This window comes from Dipodomys spectabilis, unplaced genomic scaffold (assembly GCF_019054845.1).
Source record: "Dipodomys spectabilis isolate Male_0828 unplaced genomic scaffold, ASM1905484v1 ptg000286l, whole genome shotgun sequence".
NCBI classification, from domain to species: domain Eukaryota; kingdom Metazoa; phylum Chordata; class Mammalia; order Rodentia; family Heteromyidae; genus Dipodomys; species Dipodomys spectabilis.
Genome location: NW_024870963.1, coordinates 288,659 through 313,308, shown reverse-complemented (window position 1 = coordinate 313,308; position 24,650 = coordinate 288,659). Strand labels below are relative to the sequence as shown.

Sequence of the window (24,650 nt, the reverse complement as noted above, 5' to 3'; positions counted from 1 at the left end):
TGAGATCTGAGGATCATGGTTCAAAGCCAGCTTGTGCAGGAAAGCCTGTGAGATTCTTATCTCCAATTAACCACCAGAAAACTGGAAGTGGCTCTGTGGCTCTCTTCAGCCTTGAGCTGAAGAGCTCAGGGACAGTGCCCCTCCAGAGTTCAAGCCCCACAACTGACAATAAATAAAAATAAATAAATAAATAAAAGCCTTCTGAGTACTAGGATTACTGTTGTGAGCCACAGGCCCCTGTTCTGTTTTCAGTTTTGCTGAGTAGTTTTGAGGAAGTGGTTTTTGTACATTTTTGATTACTGCCTTGATCATTTTGCTTTTTTAGGCTCACAGGTTAAAATACATGTACACAATGATTAAATCTTAAACAGAAATGGTTAGTATTACAATGGTACTTTGTACATTTAAATACTGTATGAGATTATAATGTATATTATATATGAGATATATATATACATATATATATGTATGTATATATATATATGGTACAAAAAAGGGTGAAATTCTACTCACCTAGCCACCCAGTTCCATTCTTTGAAAACAGTTACTATTTCCAGTGTTTGTGTCACTTTCCAGTCAGATTTTTTTTTTTTCCTGTCGTGAGGCCTGAACTCTGGGCCTGGGTGCTGTCCCTCAGCTCTTCAGCTCAGGGTGAGCACTCTACCACTTGAGCCACAGGACCATTTCCAGCTTTTTTCTGCTTATGTGGTGCTGAGGAATCGAACCCAAGGCCTCATGCATGCAAGGCAAGCAGTGTACCACTGAGCCACCTTCTCAGCCCCTGATTTTTAAAAATTAAAATGTTTTTGTTTTAATTGTGTGTCAGTACTGGGGCTTGAACTCAGGACATACTAATCAATTATATTATCATCACCCCAAGCATACTATATAAAGATAGTGCATTCAAAGTGATAAAATATATTCATACAGAAATTCTGCATAGACAAAATCATCTATAGACCCTTCAAAATGTCAAACATCACAGGCAAACACTCATCAAGCATATACATGTAATCATAATATGAAGACACTTGACTTCGAGAATATAAAGTTATGAAATCAATACTCCAAGCTGTATAACGCCCGCTTAACAAGCCAGACCCTCAGCTGAAACCTCATTCCTGTCCACTCTGCTCCCCCGCTCCCTGCAGAGATGTCTGAGCTGTGTAGCTACAGCTTTCAGGTGTTGCAGTTAAGCCTCCGCGGCCTTAGATGTCGCTGCGGCTCTGTGGTGGCCTCGGGTCTGAGTCTCTGTGGTTTTAAAGTTGGGGGCGGAGAAGCCCTGTTGATGGGGGAATGATGGCTGATGAGGAAGAGGCTAAGCACCTTTTGCAGAAATTGCAGGTGAGGCCACAAGTTAGATTCCATATGCACTTTGTGTCTCCGGAGGGAGCAGGGGGTCAAGCTTAGGCAGTACCTGCGAATTCCGTGGCGCACCCCGGCGCGGCCCGTGTCGGTGCGGTTACTATAACAACTCGGGGGGAGCAGCCGCTGCCGCTTCCCGGTGGGCTAGGGCGCGGCCAGCGGGTGGGGGCCTGGTGCTGCTCTTGGCAGTGCTGCGCTCAGTTTTAGCCTTGTGCCGAAGAGGATTTGTTGCTCCAAACTATTCCTGTGTATTCTCATGAAGTCCCGCCCCCCCCCCCCCCCCCCCCCCCGCAACTCCAACCTGGATTTCTCCAAAACAAAGATCCTACATACCTGTGTATGAATGGCAGATCTGCTGTAATTATTATCACGTTTTTATCCCGTCAGCGGCCGTTTCCTTAATATCTTTCTGCGTTGAGATGAGCAACAATAATGGTTGCTTCCCTTACACGTTAGTGGTTTGGGGTTTTTTGAGTACCACAGTTTGGGGACCCATGGAGAGGGGTGCAGACACCACCTAGCACACTTCACGGTGCCCCTATTTGTGACCATTGCACCTGGTAGGGAGGAGTTGCCTACTCATTATCTTTCTTTTAATGACCCAAGATTTTCCTTTGATGTCAGAAAATTAACATTTGTGATCTGAGACATCTTGGAATTTAAACATTGGAACTGTGATCTGCTTATAACTTAAGCACTTGCAACACAGTTTAAACTGAGATTTTCTTTGTTCTTTGAAAAGGTAAAAAGAATGGCACTTTTAGAGTGTGGTCTTGTTTTGGGTTGGCTTGGGTTAACTTCATTTTACCATCTAGCGTGACTGACTCAAATTCTTAGGTACACATATGCATGTGTACAAAAGTCTGAAGAGGTATTTGTTAAGCGGGTCATCCTTGAAGCTGTTTGAAGTGATTATTAATTTTAATTTTTTGTGTGTGGGTACTGGTCCTTGAACTCAAGGCCTCTTGCTCTCACTTGGCATTTTCCACTCACAATTGTCGCTTGACCATTTGATCCATGCCTCTAGCCCATGATTATGATTTTTTGCTTCCTATTTTTACATGTATCTCTGAATTTTAACCACCTGTATATTGATATTGTTATGAGAGAGAATTGTTCAGCAAAAAAAAAAAAAATCCTAAAAAAACCTGACCCAACAGTAAGACCAAGCAATTTTTTGCCTGTTTGCTTTAACAACTAAAACAAGCCATTATACTCTCTTCAAGTTCTAATTTTCAGTCATAGTGATTGGAAGACAAAAGGAAATTGTGTTCAATTTTTGCTGAGAACAGTTTTTTTTTTTTTTTAAATGGTAGATGCCTGTGATGTGGAAGAGAATACTGTAGGTATCTTGAAAATAGGTGGGAAAATGGAGCAATGAAATTGAAATACAGACGTGGAAAAGGATTGGATAGTGATGTTGCTGCTTTTCCTGGAAATGGCAGTAAACTTTCATTTCATTGTTACACATATTTTAAGGTAGAAGCCAATTATAAAAGGCTGCTTCTCAAAAATGTGTTTCACAGACCATTTCTTTTCTTTTCTTTTTTTTTTTTTTTGGTCGGTCGTGGGGCTTGAACTTTGGGCCTGGGCACTGTCCTTGTGCTCTTCAGCTCAAGGCAAGCACTCGCTCTACCGCTTGAGCCACAGCACCACTTCCAGACCATTTGTATTAAAGACATCTGGTGCTTTTCTCAAAAATGTGTTTCACAGACCATTTATATTAAAGACATGTGGGTGATTTTTTAAAAACTACAAAACTTTTGAGTTTTGCTAAACCACTAAAACCAGCACCTCTATAGTCTGTGTCCTAGACGTAACATACACATGACAATTTGAAAAGCACTCTGCAACAGGTGCTGGTCTGTTTTCTTTATTTAGGGTAGGATTTTAAAATAGACACAGATGTATTTTCTAGAGTCAGGGGTAACATACTAATAAGAATATTTACTAAGACTCAACCATGGCCAGGTGCCAGTGATTCACACTTGTAATTCTAGCTATTCTGGAAGCTGAGATCTGAGGATTATAGTTGAAGACAGCCTAGGCAGAAAAGTCTGTGAGACATTTATCTCCAATTATGCAGCAAAAAGCCAGAAATAAAGATATGGCTCAATGGTAGCACACCAGCCTTGAGCAAAAAAACCTAATTATGAGTAGGGCGGGGAAGGAGGGCTGGGAAGGTGGCTCAGTGGTAGAGCTTGCCTTGCATGCATGAGGCTGTGGGTTCGATTCATCAGCACCACATAAGCAAAAAAGAAAAAACTGGAAGTGGCGCTGTGGCTCAAGTGGTAGAGCACTAGCCTTGAGCTGAAGAGCTGAGGGACAGGGTCCAGGCCCAGAGTTCAGGCCCCATGACCACACCAAAAAAACAAAAAACAAAAGGAGTACAAGGGTCTGGCTTACTTCACTTTCCAGATCTTTCCATTTCCTTACAAATAGGTGGTGTCATTCTTCCTGATGGAAGCATAGAATTCCATTGTGTATATATACCACTTTTTTTTTTTTAAATTGGAATCACTGTTTTCATTTTTTATTATTAGGAAAAATTAATTTTACAAAGGGATTTCTTTGTTATAATTATGTATGTGAACAAGGTGCACTTTGATCAACTTAAGAACATATTATTCTTTCCTAAAAAAGTGAGAGAAGGGATGGGTTAAGAGAGATGGGTGACAACGTTGTCAGAAACTTTGTACTCATATACTGTTTTGTAGGATGAGACTTCTTTGTACAACTACTTAAAGATAATAAAAAAAATAAAAAAGAAAGACAATCCCCTCCTCCCCCCAAAACCCCAAATATAGTATTCTTTCCTAACTCCTTTTCTCCTAATCCTTTCATTTATGAAATTTTAGTGGATTTTGTTACATTATTATTATTTTTTTTTTTTTGGGTCCGGTCGTGGGGCCTGAACTCTGGGCCTGGGCGCTGTCCCTCAGCTCTTCAGCTCAAGGCTAGCGCTCTACCACTTGAGCCACAGCGCCACTTCTGGCTTTTTTTCTTTTTGCTTATGTGGTGCTGGGGAATCGAACCCAGAGCCTCTGGCATGCAAGGCGAGCGCTCTACCACTGAGCCACCTTCCCAGCCCCTGTTACATTATTTTCTTTTTAAAAACATATATCTTTATTGTAAAAGTGATAAACTAGGGGGTTTATAGTTATATAAGTAAGGTAATGAGTACATATCTTTTTAAATGCTGTTATCCCCTCCCTCATTCTCTCCCACTTACTCTTCCCTACTCCCCTCCCTGCAAGTTGTAAAGTTCATTCCCAACAGTGTCTAGTGAGTACTATTGTTGCATTAGTTCATCTTTTGTCCTGCTGTTTCTGTGATTACCTTTCCCTTTCATGGATCAGATAAACTTATATACAAGACAAAGGGTACAGAAAACTAAAACAAAAAATATAAATAACTGCATACATGACATAATAAGAACATCTTGTTTCCCATACTTGGAGTTGATTTTGATATTCTTCATTATATATGGTCCCATGCACTTAGCAATTGGGCTATTGTGATTCCCTTTTAAGAATATCATAGACATATTCTAGTTATTACAAATGAGGGAAAGCATGTAAACTACTTTTCTTTGGACCTGACTTACTTTGCTTAGTATATATTTTTCTAGGTCTTTCCATTTCTTTATGAATGGGGCAATGTCATTTTTCCTAGTGGAAGTATAGAACTCCATTGTGTATATATGCCACATCTTCTTTTTTTTGGTCGGTCGTGGGGCTTGAACTCTGGGTCTGGGCGCTCAGCTCTTCAGCTCAAGGCAAGCGCTCTACCACTTGAGCTACAGCGCCACTTCCGGTTTTCTGGTGGTTTATTGGAGATAGGAGTCTCACGGTCTCTCCTGCCCGGGCTGGCTTTGAACCGTGATTCTCAGATCTCAGCCTCCTGAGTAGCTAGGATTACAGGCGTGAGCCACCAGTGCCCGGCTTATGCCACATCTTCTTGAGCCATTCATCTACTGAGGAGCATCTGGGTTGGTTTCATATCTTAGGTATGGTAAATAATGCTTCAGTGAACATGATTGTGCTGGAGCTTTAGTAAGGCCTTGTTTGTGGTCATTTGGGTAAATGCCCAGGAGTGGGATTGCTGGGTTGTAGGTGAGCTCTATGTTTAGTCTCTTTTGAGGCACCTCCATACTACTTTCCAGAGTTATGCCACATTTCTTGATCCCTCATTCACGGAGGGGCATCTGGGTTTGTTTACCCCCTCTTGTCACTTTTTTATTTTGGTACCCTTTGTATTGTTTATACGTTTATCTGATTTGGGGATGGGCAGGGGAATCACAGAAATGGTGAGACAAAGGACAAAGGGTGAACCAATGCAACAGCAGTACTCACAAGACACTATGTTGGAAATGAACTTTGAGGTGGGAGGAGGGTGTAGGAGAAAATGGGGGAGCGGGTAACACTGTTCAAAAGGAAATGTACTCATTACCTTATGTAATTGTAACTCCTCTGTGCATCACCTTTACAAAAAAAATAACAGCACAAAGTCCTATGTTCAAGCTTCAGTATTGACTCTCTTTCCCTAATTAAAAAACAGTGGGGGTTAATCATGGCTCAACCCCTGTTCTGTGGTTCAGAATTAAACTAAATAAAAACCATTCCATCATGGAGCTTTTATTCTGGTGGTAGAGATGACAATGAAGAAGACATACATATAGTTTCAAAGGATAGTATTGTGAAGAGTGTGATTTAACAGTGTGAGCTGGAAAAAAGATTTAAAAAAAATTTCTTCCATTCATGTTTTTTTTTTTCTTTTCTTTTTTTTTTTTTTTTTTTTTGCCAGTCCTGGGGCTTGAACTCAGAGCCTGAACACTGTTCCATAGTTTCTTTTTGCTTAAGGCTAGCACTCTACCACTTTAGCTACGGTGTTACTTCTGGCTTTTTCTGTTTATGTGTTGCTGAGGAATCGAACCCAGGGCTTCATGCATGCTAGGCAAGCACTCTACTGCTAAGCCACATTCCCAGCCAGTGTTTGTGTTTTAGAGGACCTCTCTGAGAAGTTGATATTTGAGCTGAGGTGTGAATGATGATGAATAATGCAGAAGTCTAGGAGCCAGTGTCCAGGAGCAGGGCAAAGCATGCTAAATGCCTCAAGCTGAGATTGAACTTGATGGATCTGAAATGCTGAATGGTGGCTCTGTGGCTAGATGCTGTAGGAGGAAGAGTGGTGAGAGTGAAGTTTGTTGTAAAGTGGGTTGTGGGAGGCCATGGTGAAGACTTGGATTTTATTCTCTCTGCAACTGGAAAACTTTGTGATTTAATGTACAATTTTACCAGGGCACTTGGACAACAGTGAATAGCATGGGACAGAGTAGGAAGTATACAGCCTGTTAAAGTGCTACAACAATGGTCTAGACAAGTAATGAAGCTGAGCTGGTACAGGACAGTCTTAGTGGATAAAGATAGGTGGATGGATTTAGGCTGTTCTGTTGAAATAGTTGATAAAATGATGGGGTTAGGATGTATATTTCTGCTGCTATTTGGCTTCAGGAAAAAATAGTTAAAAAGCTTTGCCTTTGCCTTTGTATTACAGCAAACTCAAAACATTTGAAAGAGGAAAGAGAATAGACATGAAAATAATGTAAGAGAGCCAAAAGAAGACTTAACAAAACACCATTGCCAATATTAAGTTGATCTGTTTATGGTGGAAAGCAGTGCCTTTCTCACACTTGTGGACAAGTTTATTCTTGTTAGAAGTCCATCGTCTTTTGTGACACTAGGATTTGAACTCAGTATTCTGCACTAGCTAGGCAAACACTCCACCATTTGAGACCACCCTCCAGCCCAGGAAACCCTTTTTTTTTTTTTTTGGTTTCAGGTTTTTGTCTATGGTGGAGATCAGACCTAGAGCTTCTTGCCTTCTTGTCCTGCCACTGGGCTTAGGAAGTCCAGTTTTTGGGATAAATTTCAAAGTTTTGTTCTTTCTGTGACTAGAACCAGATAATGATCTTGTTAACTTGGATTTTCTCCAGTTGTAAAGTGTTACCCTTCTCCTAAAGATAGTATGTAAAATGCTTAGTGAGATAGTAAGCCCTGTTGGAGCTGGGAAGAAGAATTGTTGTATTCAGAGACTGGTGTGGAAGATAGCTTGGTGCCATGAGAATAGTCTGGGACACTGGTTGCTTTCTTCTGTGGCATTTGTAGACTTTTCCATCTGCTTGTAAGAGAACCAGTATTTCTAGGCCAAGAATGAGTATGGCTAATGAGCATTGTTTCCTGTCACATGCTCTTCACTTAATGATACCACTCTTCTACTTTCTAGGAACTGGTAGATCAGCTCTATTCATTTCGAGATTGCTATTTTGAGACACACAGTGTTGAGGATGCTGTGCGAAGGCATCAGGATATTCGGGAGGAGATGGAGAAGACCGTGCAGCAGATGGAACAAATACTGGGTATGCAGCCCTTTGCCCTTAGTTGATATGATAGTTTCTTCTCTTTGTTTGTGGTTGCTCTAGGGCTCTGCCAGAGCCTGCCGGCAACGAAAGGGAATCCTGATTTAGGGGGGCGAGGATGAGGAAAAAGAAACTAAGACAAAGGATGGGGTTGGGAGGTCTGCAGCTCAAGACTGCAGCACCGTTTATTTTTAACTTTCCCTAATATATATACTATTAAAAGTCAAGAGGTAACATAAGGTTACAATAGTCCAGAAAAACAAGGAAAATTTCAGTAAAAACAGAGTACAGTAAAAACAAGACAAGGTCAACTGGTAGAAAGTAAAACAAATTCTGCAGACATAGCAAAGCAATCCTGGGCACCTGGTGTTTTTTAAGTAAGCCAGTTCCTTGTATGTGCCTTCAAGCTAGCACAGGGGTCAAGATGACCTTAAAGCTTTACTGTCAGCTTCCAACAGGGCTCCTATGCAGAATATTCTTTCACTCCTTTTACTAAAGCTTGATTGTAGCAAATGATATGAAATAGAATATGCTTGCTGCTGCAAGTATTATAAACTTTTTGTGTGTGTGTGTGTGCCTGTTCTAGGTCTTGAACCTTAGGGCCTTGATGCTGTTCCTGAGTGTTTTTACTGTAGGGCTAGTGCTCTACCACAGGAACAACAGCTGTTCTCCTAGCTTTTAGTATGATTAATTAAAGCTAAAGGTCTCATAGATTTTCCTGCCTATGCTGGTGATCCTTAGATCTCATAATCTTTTTTTTTTTAAGATTGTGCTTTTTATTTTTTATTGTGTTTTCAATGGAGAAATACATCATCTGTTTACAAAATAGCTCTTGAAAAATACAAGGAGTACAGATACTATAAAACAAAGCAAACTTGTCCTAGCTACTCATGATCTGAAGATCATGGTTCAAAGCCAGCCCAGGCAGGAAAGTCCATTGACACTTTTTTTTTTTTTTTTTGTCGGTCGTGGGGCTTGAACTCTGGGCCTGGGCGCTGTCCCTCAGCTCTTCAGCTCAAGGCCAGCACTCTACCACTTGAGCTACAGCGCCACTTCCGGTTTTCTGGTGGTTTATTGGAGATAGGAGTCTCAGGGTCTCTCCTGCCCGGGCTGGCTTTGAACCGCGATCCTCAGATCTCAGCCTCCTGAGTAGCTAGGATTACAGACATGAGCCACCAGCGCTCAGCTTTTGCAAGGAATTTTTAAGGTTGACTAGCCAATGTCTAACTCCTTAACCAATAATCAAATCTCCATTTAAAACAAAGTATTTTTTTAAGTTTTGGGACAGAGTTTTGCTGTGTAGCCCAGGCTGACCTCCAATTTATGATCCACTTGTTTCTACCTCTGAAGTACTGGGATTACAAAGGTGCACCAGGAGGCCTAGTTTAATTCTTTGTTTCTCAATCCTCATTTCTTGTTTATTGAGTAATTTGATTTCAATCCATGGGAGAGTGGATTACCCATTCTCCATTCTCCCATGCATGTGCCACACATTTCTGCCTTTTGGTTTGTATTTATATTCTAGTCTGGATTTTTTTGTTTTTTTTTGGTTGGTCGTGGGGCTTGAATTCTGGGCCTGGGCCCTGTCTCTCAGCTCTTCAGCTCAAGTCTAGTGCTCTACCACTTGAGCCACAGCGCCACTTCTGGTTTTCTGGTGGTTTATTGGAGGTTAGAGTATCATGGACTTTACTGCTTTGGCTGGCTTTGAGCCATGATCCTCAGATCTCAGCCTCCTGAGTAGCTAGGATTACAGATGTGAGCCACTGGCACCCGGCTCTAGTTTGGATTTTTTAATGCTGGTACTGGGGCTTAAACTCAGAGCCTTTTACTCATGCTTTCTTCCTCCTCCTCCTCCTCCTCCTCCTCTTCTTCTTCTTCTTCTTCCTCCTCCTCCTCCTCCTCCCCTCATCCCCTCCTCTTCTTCCTCCTTCTCTTCTTCCTCTTCCTTTCTCCTTCTTTTGTTCAAGGCTGGTGCTCTACCACTTGAGGCATACCTTCTGTTAGCAAAATTAAGATTAAGTAGACTTTGGCAGAGAACCACACAGACATCCAGGTACAGAGAACAAAGAAAGGTTTATTGCCCGGAAAGTGGGCCGACAAGACTCCTTCTCAAAAGGGAGAAGTGAGAAGCACTGGCTATTGTCTGGGGCGGCCTATATAACCTAGGGGGTTTAGGATGGTCCGGAAGGGGTAAGAGGCAGAGACCCTGGTGTGAACATGTGGGCCAGAGGCTTCATCATGGTGGATTAGGATTTATGGCTGCCATCCAGAGAAGTGCCATCCCAAGGTAAAGGGGGTTGGAAATTGATTATTTACTGCCTTTACTGCATAGGCCTAGTGTTGCCTAGGAAGGGAGCATGCTAAGCTGTAGAGAAGAGAAGGAGTTGACTAAGCTATGGGAAGGGACTCAGTTCGCTAACACCTTCACTTCCTGCTTTTTGGTCGTTAATTAGAGATAAGAATTTCATGGACTTTTCTGCTTGAACTAGCTTTGAACTTCCATCCTCAGATCTCATCCTTCTGAGTAGCTAGGATTACTGGTATGAGCCAACAGTACTGGCTTTTGGAGGGCCTTGTCTTTTCTTAACTTCTAAAATTTAATTCCCTATGTGTATGCCATATACTTGTTTTCATTTTTATTTTTATTTTCCTTTTTTATGTTCTGCCTTTACCATGTTGTTAGCCTTCTTAAGGAACAATAGTATTTTTTTTTTTACCCAATTACCTAACATATTCTCAACATAGTAGGCTTTTAGTAAATGGTTTGTTGCTGAGATTTTTCTTATGTTCCATCCTTTTAACTGGCATGCAGCCCTGCTCTTTTACATTTCTGGGTTTTTAAATTTTGTTGCTTTGGTAAGGCGCTAGCCTTGAGCTGAAGAGATGAGGGACAGCGCTAAGGCCCAGAGTTCAAGGCCCATGACTGACAAAAAAATAAAAAATAAAAAAATAAATAAATTTTGGTGCTTCTTCCCTTTCTCCTAGGTTCTGTCCGGGGCAAAGCACAGGCTTTAATGCTAACCGGGAAGGCACTGAATGTGATTCATGATTATAGCCCTAAGGCTGAGGAGCTTCTGTCAAAGGCTGTGAAGCTGGAACCTGCACTGGTGGAAGCGTGGAACCAGCTGGGTGAGGTGTACTGGAAGAAAGGGGATGTCGCTGCAGCCCACACTTGCTTCTCTGGAGCCCTCACTCATGTGAGCCATGCACTATCCCCATGAACCATCCCAGTGGGAAGGATTCCTTTGGTTCTTTGAACTTTCTTAGGACAAGAATGAAAGATCAGAACAGAATCTGAAATTGGAGAAGAAAATCAGAAGGGAGACAGGGTGGATGAGAAAATAAGATATGAGGGACCCATAAAGGAAAAAGAAGATGGGACAGGTTTGGGGTAGATGCAAGCATTTTAGATGCAGATGGCCACAAGAATTGTAATGAAAAATGAGAGAAAAATGGAGATAGAATTGATTTGGAAGAGAAAGGTAGAATTAGGAAGGTTGAGTATGTATTTTTTCTATTTACAGTGCAAGAATAAAGTCTCCTTGCAGAACCTGTCAATGGTTCTTCGCCAACTACGACCTGGATCTTTAGATGAACATTCTCGCCATGTCATGGACAGTGTTCGGCAGGCCAAGCTAGCTGTGCAGATGGATGTCCTTGATGGCCGATCCTGGTGTGAGTGCTCCCCAAAGCCCTTCAATAACTTTCTAGAATAGTGACTCTCAGTCATGGCTATCTATGAGAACTGGGTGAAGCCCATCTATTGAGTCTGATTCTGAGGGCATCTTTGTTTAAAAGAAGTGGAAAGGTATTTTAATGATCCTCTATTGAAGCTCCTGGATCTGTTGATCCAAGAGAAGAGACTTTGGTTTTCATATAAGTGAGCAGGGCTTTCAGTAAAGTCAGATCAAGTATATCCTAGGGGGAAAAGGGGTGTCCATCTCCCCAAATTCCATGAGGACAATTTATTTCCCTATCCCAGTAGAATTTTGGGTATACCAAATAGCATGTCATCTCTGGTTTGAGTCAGATATGGAACCTTTTTTTTTTTCTTTTCTTCCTTTATTTCTCTTTCTTTTCATTCTTATTAATTTTTGTGCCAGTCCTGGGGCTTGAACTCAGACCTGGGTGCTGTTGCTGAGTTCTTTTGCTCAAGGCTAATGTTCTACCACTTGAGCTAGAGCTCTACTTCTGGCATTTTTTGGTTTGTTACTTGGAGACAAGTGTCTCATGGACTCTCTTGCCTGGGTTGGCTTTGAACTACAATCCTAAGATCTCAGTCTCTTGAGTAGCTAGGATTATAAGAGTGAGCCACTGATGCTTGGCTCTTCTTTTTAAATTTTTGAGATAAGATCATACTGGCTTTGAACAAGTCTCCCATATGATGGGATTGTAGTGTGTGTAATCATTCTATCCTGAGTTTACTCCCAGCATGAGGAAGGTGGAGGCAGTAGGTTCTGAACTTGGGTTATAATAGGGCTTAAATGAGGGGTCTTTGAAATAGACATACAAAGGTTGCAAAAGTAGATCATATCTTGGACTTGGGCTCTGAGATGATGGATCTACCACTGTTTCTCTTTCAGATATTCTGGGGAATGCATACCTTTCTCTTTATTTCAATACTGGCCAGAGCCCTAAGATCTCCCAGCAAGCCCTCAGTGCCTATGCCCAAGCAGTAAGTACTTTGGATACCCAGGTGCAATAAATAGAAACAGCAACAAAAGCAAGAACATGGTTTAGCCTTTCTTGTGGTCCTTTAGCAAGCAGTATGGGCAGTATTTTAGCATCCCATGAGCATCTGCAGAGGTGATTTCATTCTTTTTATAACTTGAACTTAACTATTGGTTATTGGTGCCAGATAACTCCTTGAATAGTCTAAATTTCTCACACGCACATAAAACCAAATCTCAGAGCTTAGATCAACAGGTTCATCTTTATTAATAGGGAAAAAGCCTATTAAAATATGCTTATTATGTGACTGTTTGGGTGTGGACCAACAGGAGGGAGAAAGAGAAGAGAGAGTGACGAGGGATTAAGTATTGAACTACATTTTATACATATATGAAAATGTCATAATGAAACCCATTATTATATACAGTAGAAAAAAATTCTAAAAAATTTGTGTATACTTATTTTAATGAAAACTAAGAGTTAAGGTGTAAATTAAGTGCTGTCCTTCAATTAACTACTAGGTAATGTCACTCTGGATTTCTCCATGGGCTAAAAGATAAAACCGTACCTATTTTATTCTGAAGCATTTCTTTTTTTTTTTTCGGTCAGTCATGGGGCTGGAACTCTGGGCCTGGGTGCTGTCCTTGAGCTCTTCAGCTCTACCACTTGAGCCACAGTGCCCATTTTCTGGTGGTTTATTGGAGATAAGATTCTCACAGATTTTTCTGCCAGGGCTGGCTTTGTACTGTGAACTTCAGATCTCAGCCTCCTGAGTAGTTAGGATTACAGACGTGAGCCACTGTTACCTGGCTTTCTGCAGCATTTCTTAGGAGTTAATTCACTGGAGCTCATGCTTGCTTTGTTTTCTAGTCTGTTTTTCTTTTTCTTTTTTTGCCAATTCTTAGGGCTTGAACTCGGGGCCTGGGCACTGTCCCTGAGCTTCTTTTGCTCAAGACTAGCTAGCATTCTACCGCTTGAGGCAAGCGCTACTTCTGGCTTTTTCTGTTTATGTAGTATTGAGGAATCAAACCCAGGGCTTCATGCATGCTAGGCAAACACTATCACTAAGCCACATTCCCAACCCCTTAGTCTGTTTTTATATTGACAGCATGATTGCATTGTATCTTTTCCCCTTCCCCCTTTCCTTTCTATTTTGTTGTTTTGAGATGTAATCTTGATTTGTGAACCTCTTGGTGCTAAAATTATAGGCTGTAAGATACCATGGCCAGTGTTTGTATTTTGAACAGTAAAATTATGTACTCCTCTGTAAGATTTTGTGTTTGACACCCACCTAATAGTTGTTTTTACCTCTTTAATTTTTTTTCTCCTGAACCTGTATTTAAAACATATGGTCATTTAAGCAATTTGAATTCATGTTGATTGTGCTTTTTCAATGTTCCAGACAATAAATACAATCTGAAAAAACAACAACAAAAAATATGAGTTTCTTCACAGCACATTTGTATGCCATCTTGGGTTTCTGTGTGTTTCAGAGAAGTAGCATTTGACATCCTATGTGTGTTTAGAAGGCATTTGGAGGCCCTGGATTCTACTTGTGTATAGAACTTCACTCATTGGCAAGAGGCATGGCATTCTACTGATAATCATTTCTGCTTTGGACACAAATGTCACTTTAATTTTTTAAAATCAAAATGCTTTTATGTATTTTCTCATATCTTTATAACGCTGTATAAATCAGTTATAGCCATATTTTAAAGTTACACAAATGCAACACCTTTACATCCCTGAGGTTTCAGAGACTGAGTCATACCCCTTCTGAGCAGTTCTTGAATAACTGTGGTTCTAGGTAACTTCTTTTTTTCTTCATGCCAATACTTTGGCTTAAACTCAGGGCCTTGTGTTCTTACTTAGCTTATTTTGCTCAAGTCTTGCACTTTGTCCCTTAAGCCACACTTCTACTTCTGGCTTTGGCTGATCAATTAGAGATAAGATTTGTCTGCCTGAGCAGGCTTCAAATCTTGATCTTCAGATCTCAGCTTCTTGAGTACCTAGGATTACAGGTGTGAACTACCAGTGCATGGCTATACGTAACATTTTGAAAAGGAATAACCTCATATTTTTCTGAGATGAGGAGGCCTAGGACATGTTGGGCACATCTATTCTTAGGAGTGAGGTGGGGTCCACTGATGATGTTTTTATCCCGTTACAGGAGAAGGTTGACAAGAAAGCTTCCAGCAATCCTGACCTTCATCTGAATAGGGCTACGGTAAGAAGACATCTAAATCCTCAAAGTTTGGAAGGGTAACTGATTATGCATATTCCTTTTCAGAAAGGTTTGCTCAGTTTGATTCTAATGTCTGGTGGCATCCTTAGAGGGGAAGGATAGAGGCCAAGGAATACATCAAGAATGGGAAGATGAGGGGAACAGAAAGGCACAATGCCTACATGCATCTGATCATACAGAATAATATTTATTGGAAGGAACTCCAGGAAATGAAAACAAAAAGTTTTTTCCTTTTTTGCTATTTTTGTTTTATTTCCTTTTCATTGTTTGTTTGTTTATATGTCTTTGGGGGTGTAAGGGGAGGCACAGAAATGGAGGGGAAAAGGGTGAACAAATACAGCAGTGATACTCACTGGAAAATGAATCATACAACTTGTAAGTGGGAATGTGAGGGACAAACTAGGAGAGAGCGAGGGAAGGGGTGATATTGTCAAAAAAAAGTACCTAACTTACATAACTGTGACCCCTCTGTATATTATAATAATAATTTAAAAAATTTTTAAAAAGAGTGGGAAGATTGTTTAGAAAATTTCTGATGTTTCCAGGCATTGGTGGCAATATAAAGAGTGAGCTACTCAGAAGGCTGAGTTCTTAATATTGTGGTTCAAAGCTATTTTGAGCAGGAAAGTCCTTGAGACTATGGCTCAAGTGGTAGAACAATAGCTTTGAGTGAAAAAGTCAAGCAAGAATGTGAGGCCCTGAGTTTAAGCCTCAGTACTGACACAAAGTAAAAAAAAAACACATACACACAAAAACTTCTGAAGTTGGGCTGGGAAGGTAGCTCAGTGGTAGAGTGCTTGCCTTGCATGCATGAGCCCCTGGGTTCGATTCCTCAGCACCACATAAGCAGAAAAAAAAAAGCTGGAAGTGGCACTATGGCTCAAGTGGTAGAGCACTAGCCTTGAGCTGAAGAGCTGAGGGACAGTGCTCAGGCCCAGAGTTTAGGCCCCATGACCGGCAAAAAAAACCAAAAAACCAAAAAACTTCTGAAGTTAAGCATAAATATAAAAGTTGAGTGATTCAGTATATGCATCTTTTACTTCAGAGATCAGAAATTAGCTTCTTTGTTCTCTCTGTGGCACTGTTATCCATTGGCCAGGATGAAGGATGTTCATAGTAGGACAGGAAGCTACCAGGGAAAGAAAGCAGTTTGATTTCTCTAGATTTTGAGCCCATTCTGGTTTGGATATAATTGAGAGCTTTTGGTTCCTTTTGTGCAGTTACATAAATATGAAGAGAATTATGGGGAGGCACTGGAGGGCTTCTCTCAGGCTGCAGCACTGGACCCTGGCTGGCCAGAGCCCCATCAACGTGAGCAACAACTCCTGGAATTCCTAAGTAGATTAACCAGCCTTCTGGAGAGCAAGGTAAAGATGTATAAAGGGCTGAAACCTACTTTCATTCTTAAGTGATTCAGTTAAAAAAAAAATAGAATATGTGCCAGGTGCTGGGTGCTGGTGGCTCATTCCTATAAGCTTAGATACTCAGGAGGCTGAGATCTGAGCTTTATAGTTCAAAGCCAGCCCAGGGAAGAAAAGTCTGTGAGACTCTTATTTCCAACACTTGAAAAAAAATCCAGAACTGGAGCTGTGGCTCAGGTGATACAGTGACATCCTTGAGTGAAAAAGCCAAGGGACAGTATCCAAGGCTCTGAGTTAAAAACCCAAGGCTGGCACTAAAGGCAAAAGAATAGGCTTTGTTGGTAGGGAATAACACCACTGAAATGGTTAGGTAGGAGGGAAGGACTGGACTCCCTAGGTGAACCCTAGTTTTAAGTGTTTTACCTATTTCTGTTTCCTTTGCAGGGAAAGATAAAGACCAAAAAGCTGCAGAGCATGCTGGGAAACTTGCACCCAGCCCAACTAGGCCCTTGTGGTGATGGACGCTATCAGTCAGCCTCTGGGCAGAAGGTGGCACTGGAGCTCCAGTCGTTGAGTGCGCTGAAGCCTGGTGTGAACAGTGGTGTTGTGGTCCTAGGAAAGGTGGTATTTAGTCTAACTACAGAGGAGAAAGTCCCCTTGTGAGTTTCTCTTAACTTTTTGATTTTTCCCTTCTGAACTAATTCCTCTCACTTCCTGGCCTTTCTCTGACAGTTGAGGACACAGTGGTCACAGATTAGTGACATCGGATTCTTTTCTGTGACTGTTCCATGAATAGCTGTACTGGGGTGTGAATTCAGGGCCTGAGCACTGTCACTTAGCATTTCGCTCAAGGCTGACACTCTACCACTTGAATTATAGTTTCTTTTCCAGCTTTTTTTCTGATTAATTGAAGATGAGTCTCACCAACTCTTTTCTACCCAGGTTAGCTTTGAACTATGATCCTCAGCTCTCAGCCTCCTGAGTAGCTAGAATTGTAGGTGTGAACTACCAGTGTGTTGGCTTATTTAAGGCAGGGTCTTGCTATATAGTTCAGGCTTGTCTTGAACTTGCTATATAATCCAGGCTAACTTTGAATACACTATTTTACTGCCTCTGAAGTGTTGGGATTATAGTACACAAGTACGCAATGCCTGGCTAGGAAGTTTCTCTTTTTCGTTTTTTTTTTTTTCCTGTGGTGCTAGAGACAGACCATCCAGGGCTTTGTACATGCCAGGCAAGTGCTCTACTACTGAGCAACATATCTAGTTCAGGACATGGTTTTGTAAGATCTCTGTAGAGATTCTAAACTTCTCTTGCCCCTTAAAATTTTGATAACCAAGAGTTGAAAGTGTACTTATTTAGCCCCGATTGTACTTCGGTATGCTTTAAGTAGTTCTGGAAAGTAAGTTTTGAGGTAGAATTTAAAGCCTGATTGCCAGATTGAAGAATTATCTCAGAAGCTGTTCAATATAGAGTGAGGAAAAAAGAAAAAGAAATTCAAGAACCCAAGTGAAGAGTGCTTACACTCTATCAGAGGAATAAATTAAGAAAATATACTTAGAAGCGTTTTAAGTGAAAAATTAGGATTTAGTTAACTCTAATCAGTCCTTGATCCTTCACTTACTTAATTTCTGAGTTCTAGGTTGATTGATTTTATCTTTCTGTTTTCTTCTGAAGTGGTCTATTTTCTAGGTTCTTTTTTTGAGACATCTAATCCAGTGGCTTCTGTTACACAATGGCTCTGTGACATTCTGACTCTTGCCTTTCACATCCTTTCTGCTTCCTTCAATTTACACATAGTTCTCATTCTATTCCTGAGAATTCTCTCACAGTTGTCTAGAGGTCCTTGTATTTGGTGATTTGAAAAGCAAGAAGAAAATTGAGAAAAGGTTATTTAACTAAAAGGTTAGTTAACTAAAGCAGACTTTAAGAGCCAAAGAGGAATGTAGACAAGTATAGGCTTAACTAAAAGGTTAGTTACTAAATCAGACTGTAAGTGCCAAAGAGGAATATAGACAAGTATAGGTTTAACTAAAAGGTTAGTTAACTAAAGCAGACTCTAAGAGCCAAAGAGGAATATAAACAAGTATAGGTTTTAGAAAATCTTGAGAACAAATAAATATTTTACCACTCTTGTTTTTTTCTTTTTCTGCCCAACTTCAGAATATTAGGTCCCGAGAACTCTTTTTTTGTTCTCCCGTTAATTTTCTTTTCTTTTCTTTCTTTCTTTTTTTTTTTTTGGGTCCGGTCATGGGGCCTGAACTCTGGGCCTGGGCGCTGTCCCTCAGCTCTTCAGCTCAAGGCTAGTGCTCTACCACTTGAGCGACAGCGCCACTTCTGGCTTTTTTCTTTTTGCTTATGTGGTGCTGAGGAATCGAACCCAGGGCCTCTGGCATGCAAGGCAAGCGCTCTACCACTGAGCCACCTTCCCAGCCCTCCTGTTAATTTTCTACAGTGTGTAGAAAGCTTTGGTGCTTGGACTAGATTCTCTAGGAGAATATTATGCTTAATCGTAGTATTTTCTAGGAATTCAGGTGTGCCAGGGAATGGCATGGCTTTAATTCCTCACAATTGCATTTGTAGCTCATCTTGTTTGGTGATGTCCTGTAAATCCAGGACTTTTGCTGCCTCATCTATGCTCACTGTGTCTCATATTCTAGATTGTAGATTGCTCTACATATATAACTACCTCTGGATTCTCAAAGATTTCTATGTTCAAAATGATTAATCTAATTTCTATATATCAAAACCTGCTACTCCTTTCTGGATTCTCTGTCAGTGAATATTACCATCTCTCTATTGAGTTACAAAGCTAAGACTTCTGGAAATTGTTCTAGTCTTTTCCATTTTCCTGCACTGGAGCAGTCACCAGATTAGGTAGGTAGTTTGCTTTTCGTCCCCATTTTTCTGTCCCTATTATCTTGCTTAGTCTCTTACTTCTCCAAAAATATCTTCCTGACTTTGGTTTTTCCTTAATATTCTAAGAGAAATCAGATGCTCTTCTGACCATTGTCACTTCCTATTCCTATTTTTACTGATACTCTGTGGTTTAGCTTAGCATGCAACGTCTGTCATGGGCTTGTGCCCTGCTTTTCTCCATTATCTTCTGTCACCTTCCTGAATGTGCCTTTTGTTCCCACCATGGAACTGTTTTGATATCTGTGGTTTGCCTAATCCTACAGCTTCTTGAATAATTAATCATTATTCAACATTTTATTCCAAGAATTTGAATATTCTTAGAATTTTGGCATATACCTATGTAATCTAAATTCTTTTTTTTCATTTGTTTATAGGTACTCAGTTACCTATATTCTGTTATTAACATTATAATTAGTTTGTCCCATCTACTTATTGATGTGTCTTACTTTTGTTTATAGGTACTCAGTTACCTATATTCTGTTATTAACATTATAATTAGTTTGTCCCAGTTGTATTAGGATTTGATCTTATGCCATGCTACCACTTGAGCCACAACCTCCATCCCAATCTGTCTTACTCTTGCATTTCAGAGTAAGTTCAGAAATCCATGTGCTTTCCTCTAAATAGTTCAGTATTCTACTAAACTACTGATCTTAGTAGTTTTACACTATTTTTTTTTTTTTCTGGTGTAGGGCCTGGTACAATCCCTGAGCTTTTGCTCAAGGCTAGCACTTTACCAATTAGCCACAGCTCCATTTCTGGCCTTTTCTAGTGGTTAATTAGTGATAAAAGTCTCAGGGACCTTCCTGGCTGGGTTGACTTCAAACCACAGTCCTAAGATCTCAGCCTCCTGAGTAGCTAGGATTATAGGCATGAACCATGGACACATGGCCCCTTGTTTGACAGTGTTTTACTAAGTAGAACAAGCTGACCATGAAATCATTGTGTGCAGTAGAGTGACCTCAAACTCTAGATATTCTATTTCAGTCTCTAGTATGTTGGGATTATAGGCTGGTGGCACCATACCCAGGTAACATAGTTAATTTTTCATCCTTTAAGATTCACTTTGAGGACTAGAGGTGTGGCTCTGGTGGTAGAATGTCTGCCTAGCAAGCATGAGACCCTGATTTGAGACTCTAGTACAAAATTAAAAAAAATATCCACTTAGAGGATTTCACTGAATTCAGCACAAAGAAGAAAAAGCTGTTTGAGTAACCATCCCACAGGACTGTTAGTGATATTAACTAATTTTCTTCTTGCAGTGCTGGGGATCAAACTCTTGACTTGGCATATGTAAAGCTAGCACTCTGCCTGATCTGTATTTCAGCCCAAGGGATGGTTCTGTTGTCTTCTGCTAGATTGTAGGTCATTCATAGTTGGATTGGCATCCTATTGTAAAATTCAGTGAAAGTTTATGGAAGCTAAATTTACAGTGATGATTTGAGGGTTTGGTTAAGCCAGTAATACTGTTTCCACCTACAGTATAATTCAAATGAAATTTTTTTTTTTGTGAGACAGCCACAGAGTGCTTGTGTCCTAAGTTTTTAGCTGAGTGACAGATTATTGAGCCAAGTTTCTAAAGATATACCTAAGACAAATGAGGACTCATATATATATATATATATATATATATATATATATATATATATATATATGTATATGTATATATATAAAATAAATGATGGTACCTGTTGTGGATTGTCTAAGTGACTGAAAAAGCATGTTTATTTTGCCATGTTTTTAGGCCTCTGTTTGTGTTTGTTCCTATCCACATATCTTTCCTCTCTCTCTGTCTACCTTACTTTAACGCAGCACATTTGGCGTAGTAGATTCTGATGGACCATGCTATGCAGTGATGGTGTATAATATGGTACAGAGCTGGGGAGTGCTCATTGGGGACTCTGTTGCCATTCCTGAGCCCAGCCTTCGGCTTCATCGAATTCAGCATAAGGGAAAGGTGAGTGAGTAATGGCTAGTGGAACTAAGATTTTTTTTTTTTTTGTGGTACTGGGATTTGAATTTAGGGTCTGGGTGCTTGCTATCCCTTAGCTATTTTTGCTCAAGTCCAATGCTCTGTCACTTGAGACACAGCCCCCCTCCCCCTCCTCCTTCCAGCTTTTTGGTGGTTCATTGGAGACAAAAATCTCATGGACTTTACTGCCTGGACTGGCTTTGAACTGCAGTTCTCAGATCTCAGCTTCCTGATGAGGATTGTAGGAGTGAGCCACCAGTGCCTGGCTTAAGCTTATCTGCCTTTAAAAAAAGGCAGAAGAGTAATTGATACATGTAAGTGTTCGTGTATGATGCTTGTATACTTTAGTGTGAATATATATAGATGGATGTTGATACAATTTACTATAAAAGGAAATGACTAGTAGGCAAAAAAAATTAGACTGGAATAATATCACTTAGCTTTTACTACTGTGAATTCTTTGGTATGTAATGTACCCTACGAGTCTTGCTTTTTCAAAAATATGTGTACATACATGTATATTAAATCATTAAAATATTTAAGTATTTGTGAACATTTCCCATGTTTTTACATGTTTTGCATTCTTTTAAATTATCTGTGAGACTTTTTTTTTTTGCCAATCCTGGGGCCTGGACTCAGGACCTAAGTACTATCCCCGAGCCTCTTCTGTTCAAGGCTAGTAGTGTTCTATCACTTGAGCCACAGCATAACCTCCAGCCTTTTCTAAGTAGTTTATTGGAAATGAGAGTCTCACAGACTTTCCTGCTGGATGGCTTTGAACTGTGATCCTCAGATCTTAGCCTCCTGAGTAGCTAGGATCACAGGTATGAGCTATTAGCATCCAGCTGTGAGATTCTTATCTCCAGTAAACTACTCAGAAAAAGCTGGAAGTAGCACTGTGGCTCAAGTGGTAGAGCACTAGTCTTGAGCACAAAGAGGCTCAGGGACAGCATCTAGGCCTTAAGTTCAAGTCCAGGATTGGCAAAAACACCCCAGAACAAAACAAAAAACATTACTGATTTTGCATGAAAAATATAGCATCAGTAATTTATTCAGCATTTTTTCTTTTTTTTTTTAATTGTGAAAATACCATAGAGAGGTTACAATTACATGGGCAAGATAATGAGAACATTTCTTATCAAGCATTGTTGCCTCCTCCTTTGTTTCCCTTTCCCATCCCTTCCCGTACCCCCGAACCCTCCCCCCCAACCAAAGTTGTAAAGTTCGTTTTTTGACATAACAACTTGTACATCTCATTGTTGCAATGGTCAGTCGTGAGGCTTGAACTCTGGGCCTGGGCACTGTCCCTCAGCTCTTCAGTTTAAGGCTAGCGCTCTGCCACTTGAGCCACAGTACCACTTGTGGTTTTCTGGTGGTTTATTGGAGGTAAGAGTCTCACAGCTTTTCTGCACAGGCTTGCTTTGAATCATGATCCTGAGATCTCAGCCTCCTGGGTAGCTAGGACTACAGGTGTGAGCCATTGGTGCCGGCTTCTTTAGCATTTTTGGAGGCTTAATATTATATGTTTATTATCTTTCATTTATAGATTGCCATTTTTCTCACTTGTCAATATTCTATCACTTAGGACTCGATAAGTTTTTTATTATTATTATTTTCCAGTATTGGGACTTGAACCCAGGGCCTGGGTGTTGTCCCTGAGCATTTGTGCTGAAGGCTGACTGTCTGCATTTGAGTTACAGCTCTACTTTGGGCTTTTTTTTTGGGGGGGGTCCGGTCGTGGGGCCTGAACTCTGGGTCTGGGCGCTGTCCCTCAGCTCTTCAGCTCAGGGCTAGCACTCTACCACTTGAGTTACAGCACCACTTCCGGCCTTTTTCTTTTTGCTTATGTGGTGCTGAGGAATCGAACCCAGGGCCTCAGGCATGCAAGGCAAGCGCTCTACCACTGAGCCACCTTCCCAGCCCCTACTTTGGGCTTTTAAGTAGTTAATTGGAGATGAGTCTCATGGACTCTTATCATGGGGCTGCTTTGAACTGTAATCAAGCCACCTGTGCCCAGATCTATTATTATTATTATTATTGGTGCCAATACTGGGGCTTGAACTAAGGACTTGGGCATGGTCCCTTAAGGCCTGAGTGCTGTCCCTCAAGGATGGCACTTCACCACTTGAGTCAGAGCTCCATTTTGGCATTTTACTGGTTAATTGGAGATAAGAATTACATGAGCTTTGTTGCCTGGGCTGGTTTTGAACCAAGATCTTCAGGTCCCAGCCTTCTGAGAAGCTAGGATTATAGGCATGAGCCACTGGCACTCAGCTAAAATTAATTTTTGGCAATCATTTGTTTTCCTGTCATTGTCATTGGAACAGTATGTTTTGGGTGAAGATCTTTTAGTAACCTGTTTTACAACTTAGGTGTTTGGACTAGTAAAGTGAGTGGGTGTCTTCCTTATTATGAAGAAAACATCGACATGCCATTACAGAGTCTGTTTCCTTCTCTTGCTGTAAAAAGGAGAGTTAACTTTAAATTTATGTTTAGCAAATGAATTTAGGCCTTTAAATCACCGGGTCTACATTTGTCCACAGTATCCTCTAGTTCTGGTTGTGTGGCATCTATTTTTAATTATATATCAGTAGGTATTGTGGGGAAGGGTAGATCTATGAGGGGTGCTTGCTTTTCTTGAGTCACAGACCTGTCCCTTTTTAATTTTTCTCCCCGTCCTCTGGCTTGAATTCAGGGCCTGGGCACTGTTCCTGAGCTTTTCTGTTCAGTGCTAGCTAGCACTCTATCACTTGAACCATAGCTCTATTTCTGGATTTTTTGGAGTTAATCGTAGATATGAGTCTTAAAAACATCCCTTCATGGGCTGGCTTAGTAGTGCAATCCTCATATGTCAGCCTGCTCAGTAGCTAGAATTACAGTTATGAACCACCGGCACTTGGCTTTTCTCTCATTTTTGTAGTTGCACTGTTAGTACCCTAACAGCCCTGGGTTTTCTTTGTGAGAACTGAAAACTCAGTCTTTGTCAGTTCAGTTTCCTCTAATGTCAGATGGAGGTAAGGGGAGAGCAGGGGAGAAAGTTGCAGTTGGTATAATTCTGTACCTAGGACCTTCTGATAAACCTTGGTATATGTGTCTTTCATAGGACTACTCCTTTTCCAGCATTCGTGTGGAGACGCCCCTCCTGTTGGTGGTGAATGGAAAGCCTCAGGGCTCCAATAGCCAGGCTGCTGCTACAGTGGCCTCAAGACCAAAGTGTGAATGATCTTCCTGACATGCATGTGGAGAAGAGAATGGAGGCAGGAGTCAACCTTGAAGCACTCAGCTGCTGGACCAGCAACATCCACCAATGACGCATCTGGGCTAGGGGAGAGGAGGGTTGTGTGTTGTGTGGGGCTCTCTCTCCTCTGCCCTGTGAGATACCTGTGTCTTTTCTTTCTCTCATCATGTTCTAGCTCTGCCAGAGCTGCACTTTCTCTGATAGGTCTGTGCTGTCTCTGCTCTCTGTTTTAAGAAGGGAGCACAGATTCGGTAGAAGTTTGAGATCTTGCCATGGGACAGAATCCCCAATTTCTGTTTTTGTCTTCTTCCCAAGTCTTAATGTACGTGTATATATCAGTTAAGTATTTATTGTTAAGGGTGGAGGCTTGATATTTAAATGGTTTTATGACCAATTTTTCATTTTTAAGATTCTAACCTCTTTGGAGTTAGAACAGAATTAAAGTTGTTTGGACAAAAAAA

General features: G+C 40.8%; 1 protein-coding gene across 2 annotated transcripts; it reads left to right on the top strand.

Moving 5' to 3' along the window:
• The first annotated feature begins 1,272 nt into the window (after nt 1-1,272).
• Nucleotides 1,273-24,650, top strand: Ttc5 (tetratricopeptide repeat domain 5). Of its 2 annotated transcripts, XM_042701101.1 has the most exons (10): nt 1,273-1,344; nt 7,651-7,783; nt 10,769-10,980; nt 11,308-11,458; nt 12,367-12,458; nt 14,625-14,681; nt 15,920-16,066; nt 16,505-16,719; nt 20,792-20,936; nt 24,055-24,650. In XM_042701101.1, exons 1-10 carry the CDS (start codon nt 1,297-1,299, stop codon nt 24,172-24,174), a joined length of 1,320 nt encoding a protein of 439 aa, XP_042557035.1. In that variant the 5' UTR covers nt 1,273-1,296; the 3' UTR covers nt 24,175-24,650. The 2 variants fall into 2 exon arrangements, with proteins under 2 accessions (XP_042557035.1, XP_042557036.1); XM_042701102.1 differs by lacking the exon at nt 7,651-7,783 and having other exon boundaries at nt 1,280-1,344.

Excerpts from the sequence above, each read along its gene's own strand:
- Ttc5 (XM_042701101.1), top strand. The coding sequence starts at position 1,297 with ATGATGGCTGATGAGGAAGAGGCTAAGCACCTTTTGCAGAAATTGCAG. Across the intron at positions 7,784-10,768 it reads GCAGATGGAACAAATACTGG|GTTCTGTCCGGGGCAAAGCA; the intron begins GTATGCAGCCCT and ends CCTTTCTCCTAG. Across the intron at positions 16,720-20,791 it reads ACAGAGGAGAAAGTCCCCTT|CACATTTGGCGTAGTAGATT; the intron begins GTGAGTTTCTCT and ends ACTTTAACGCAG.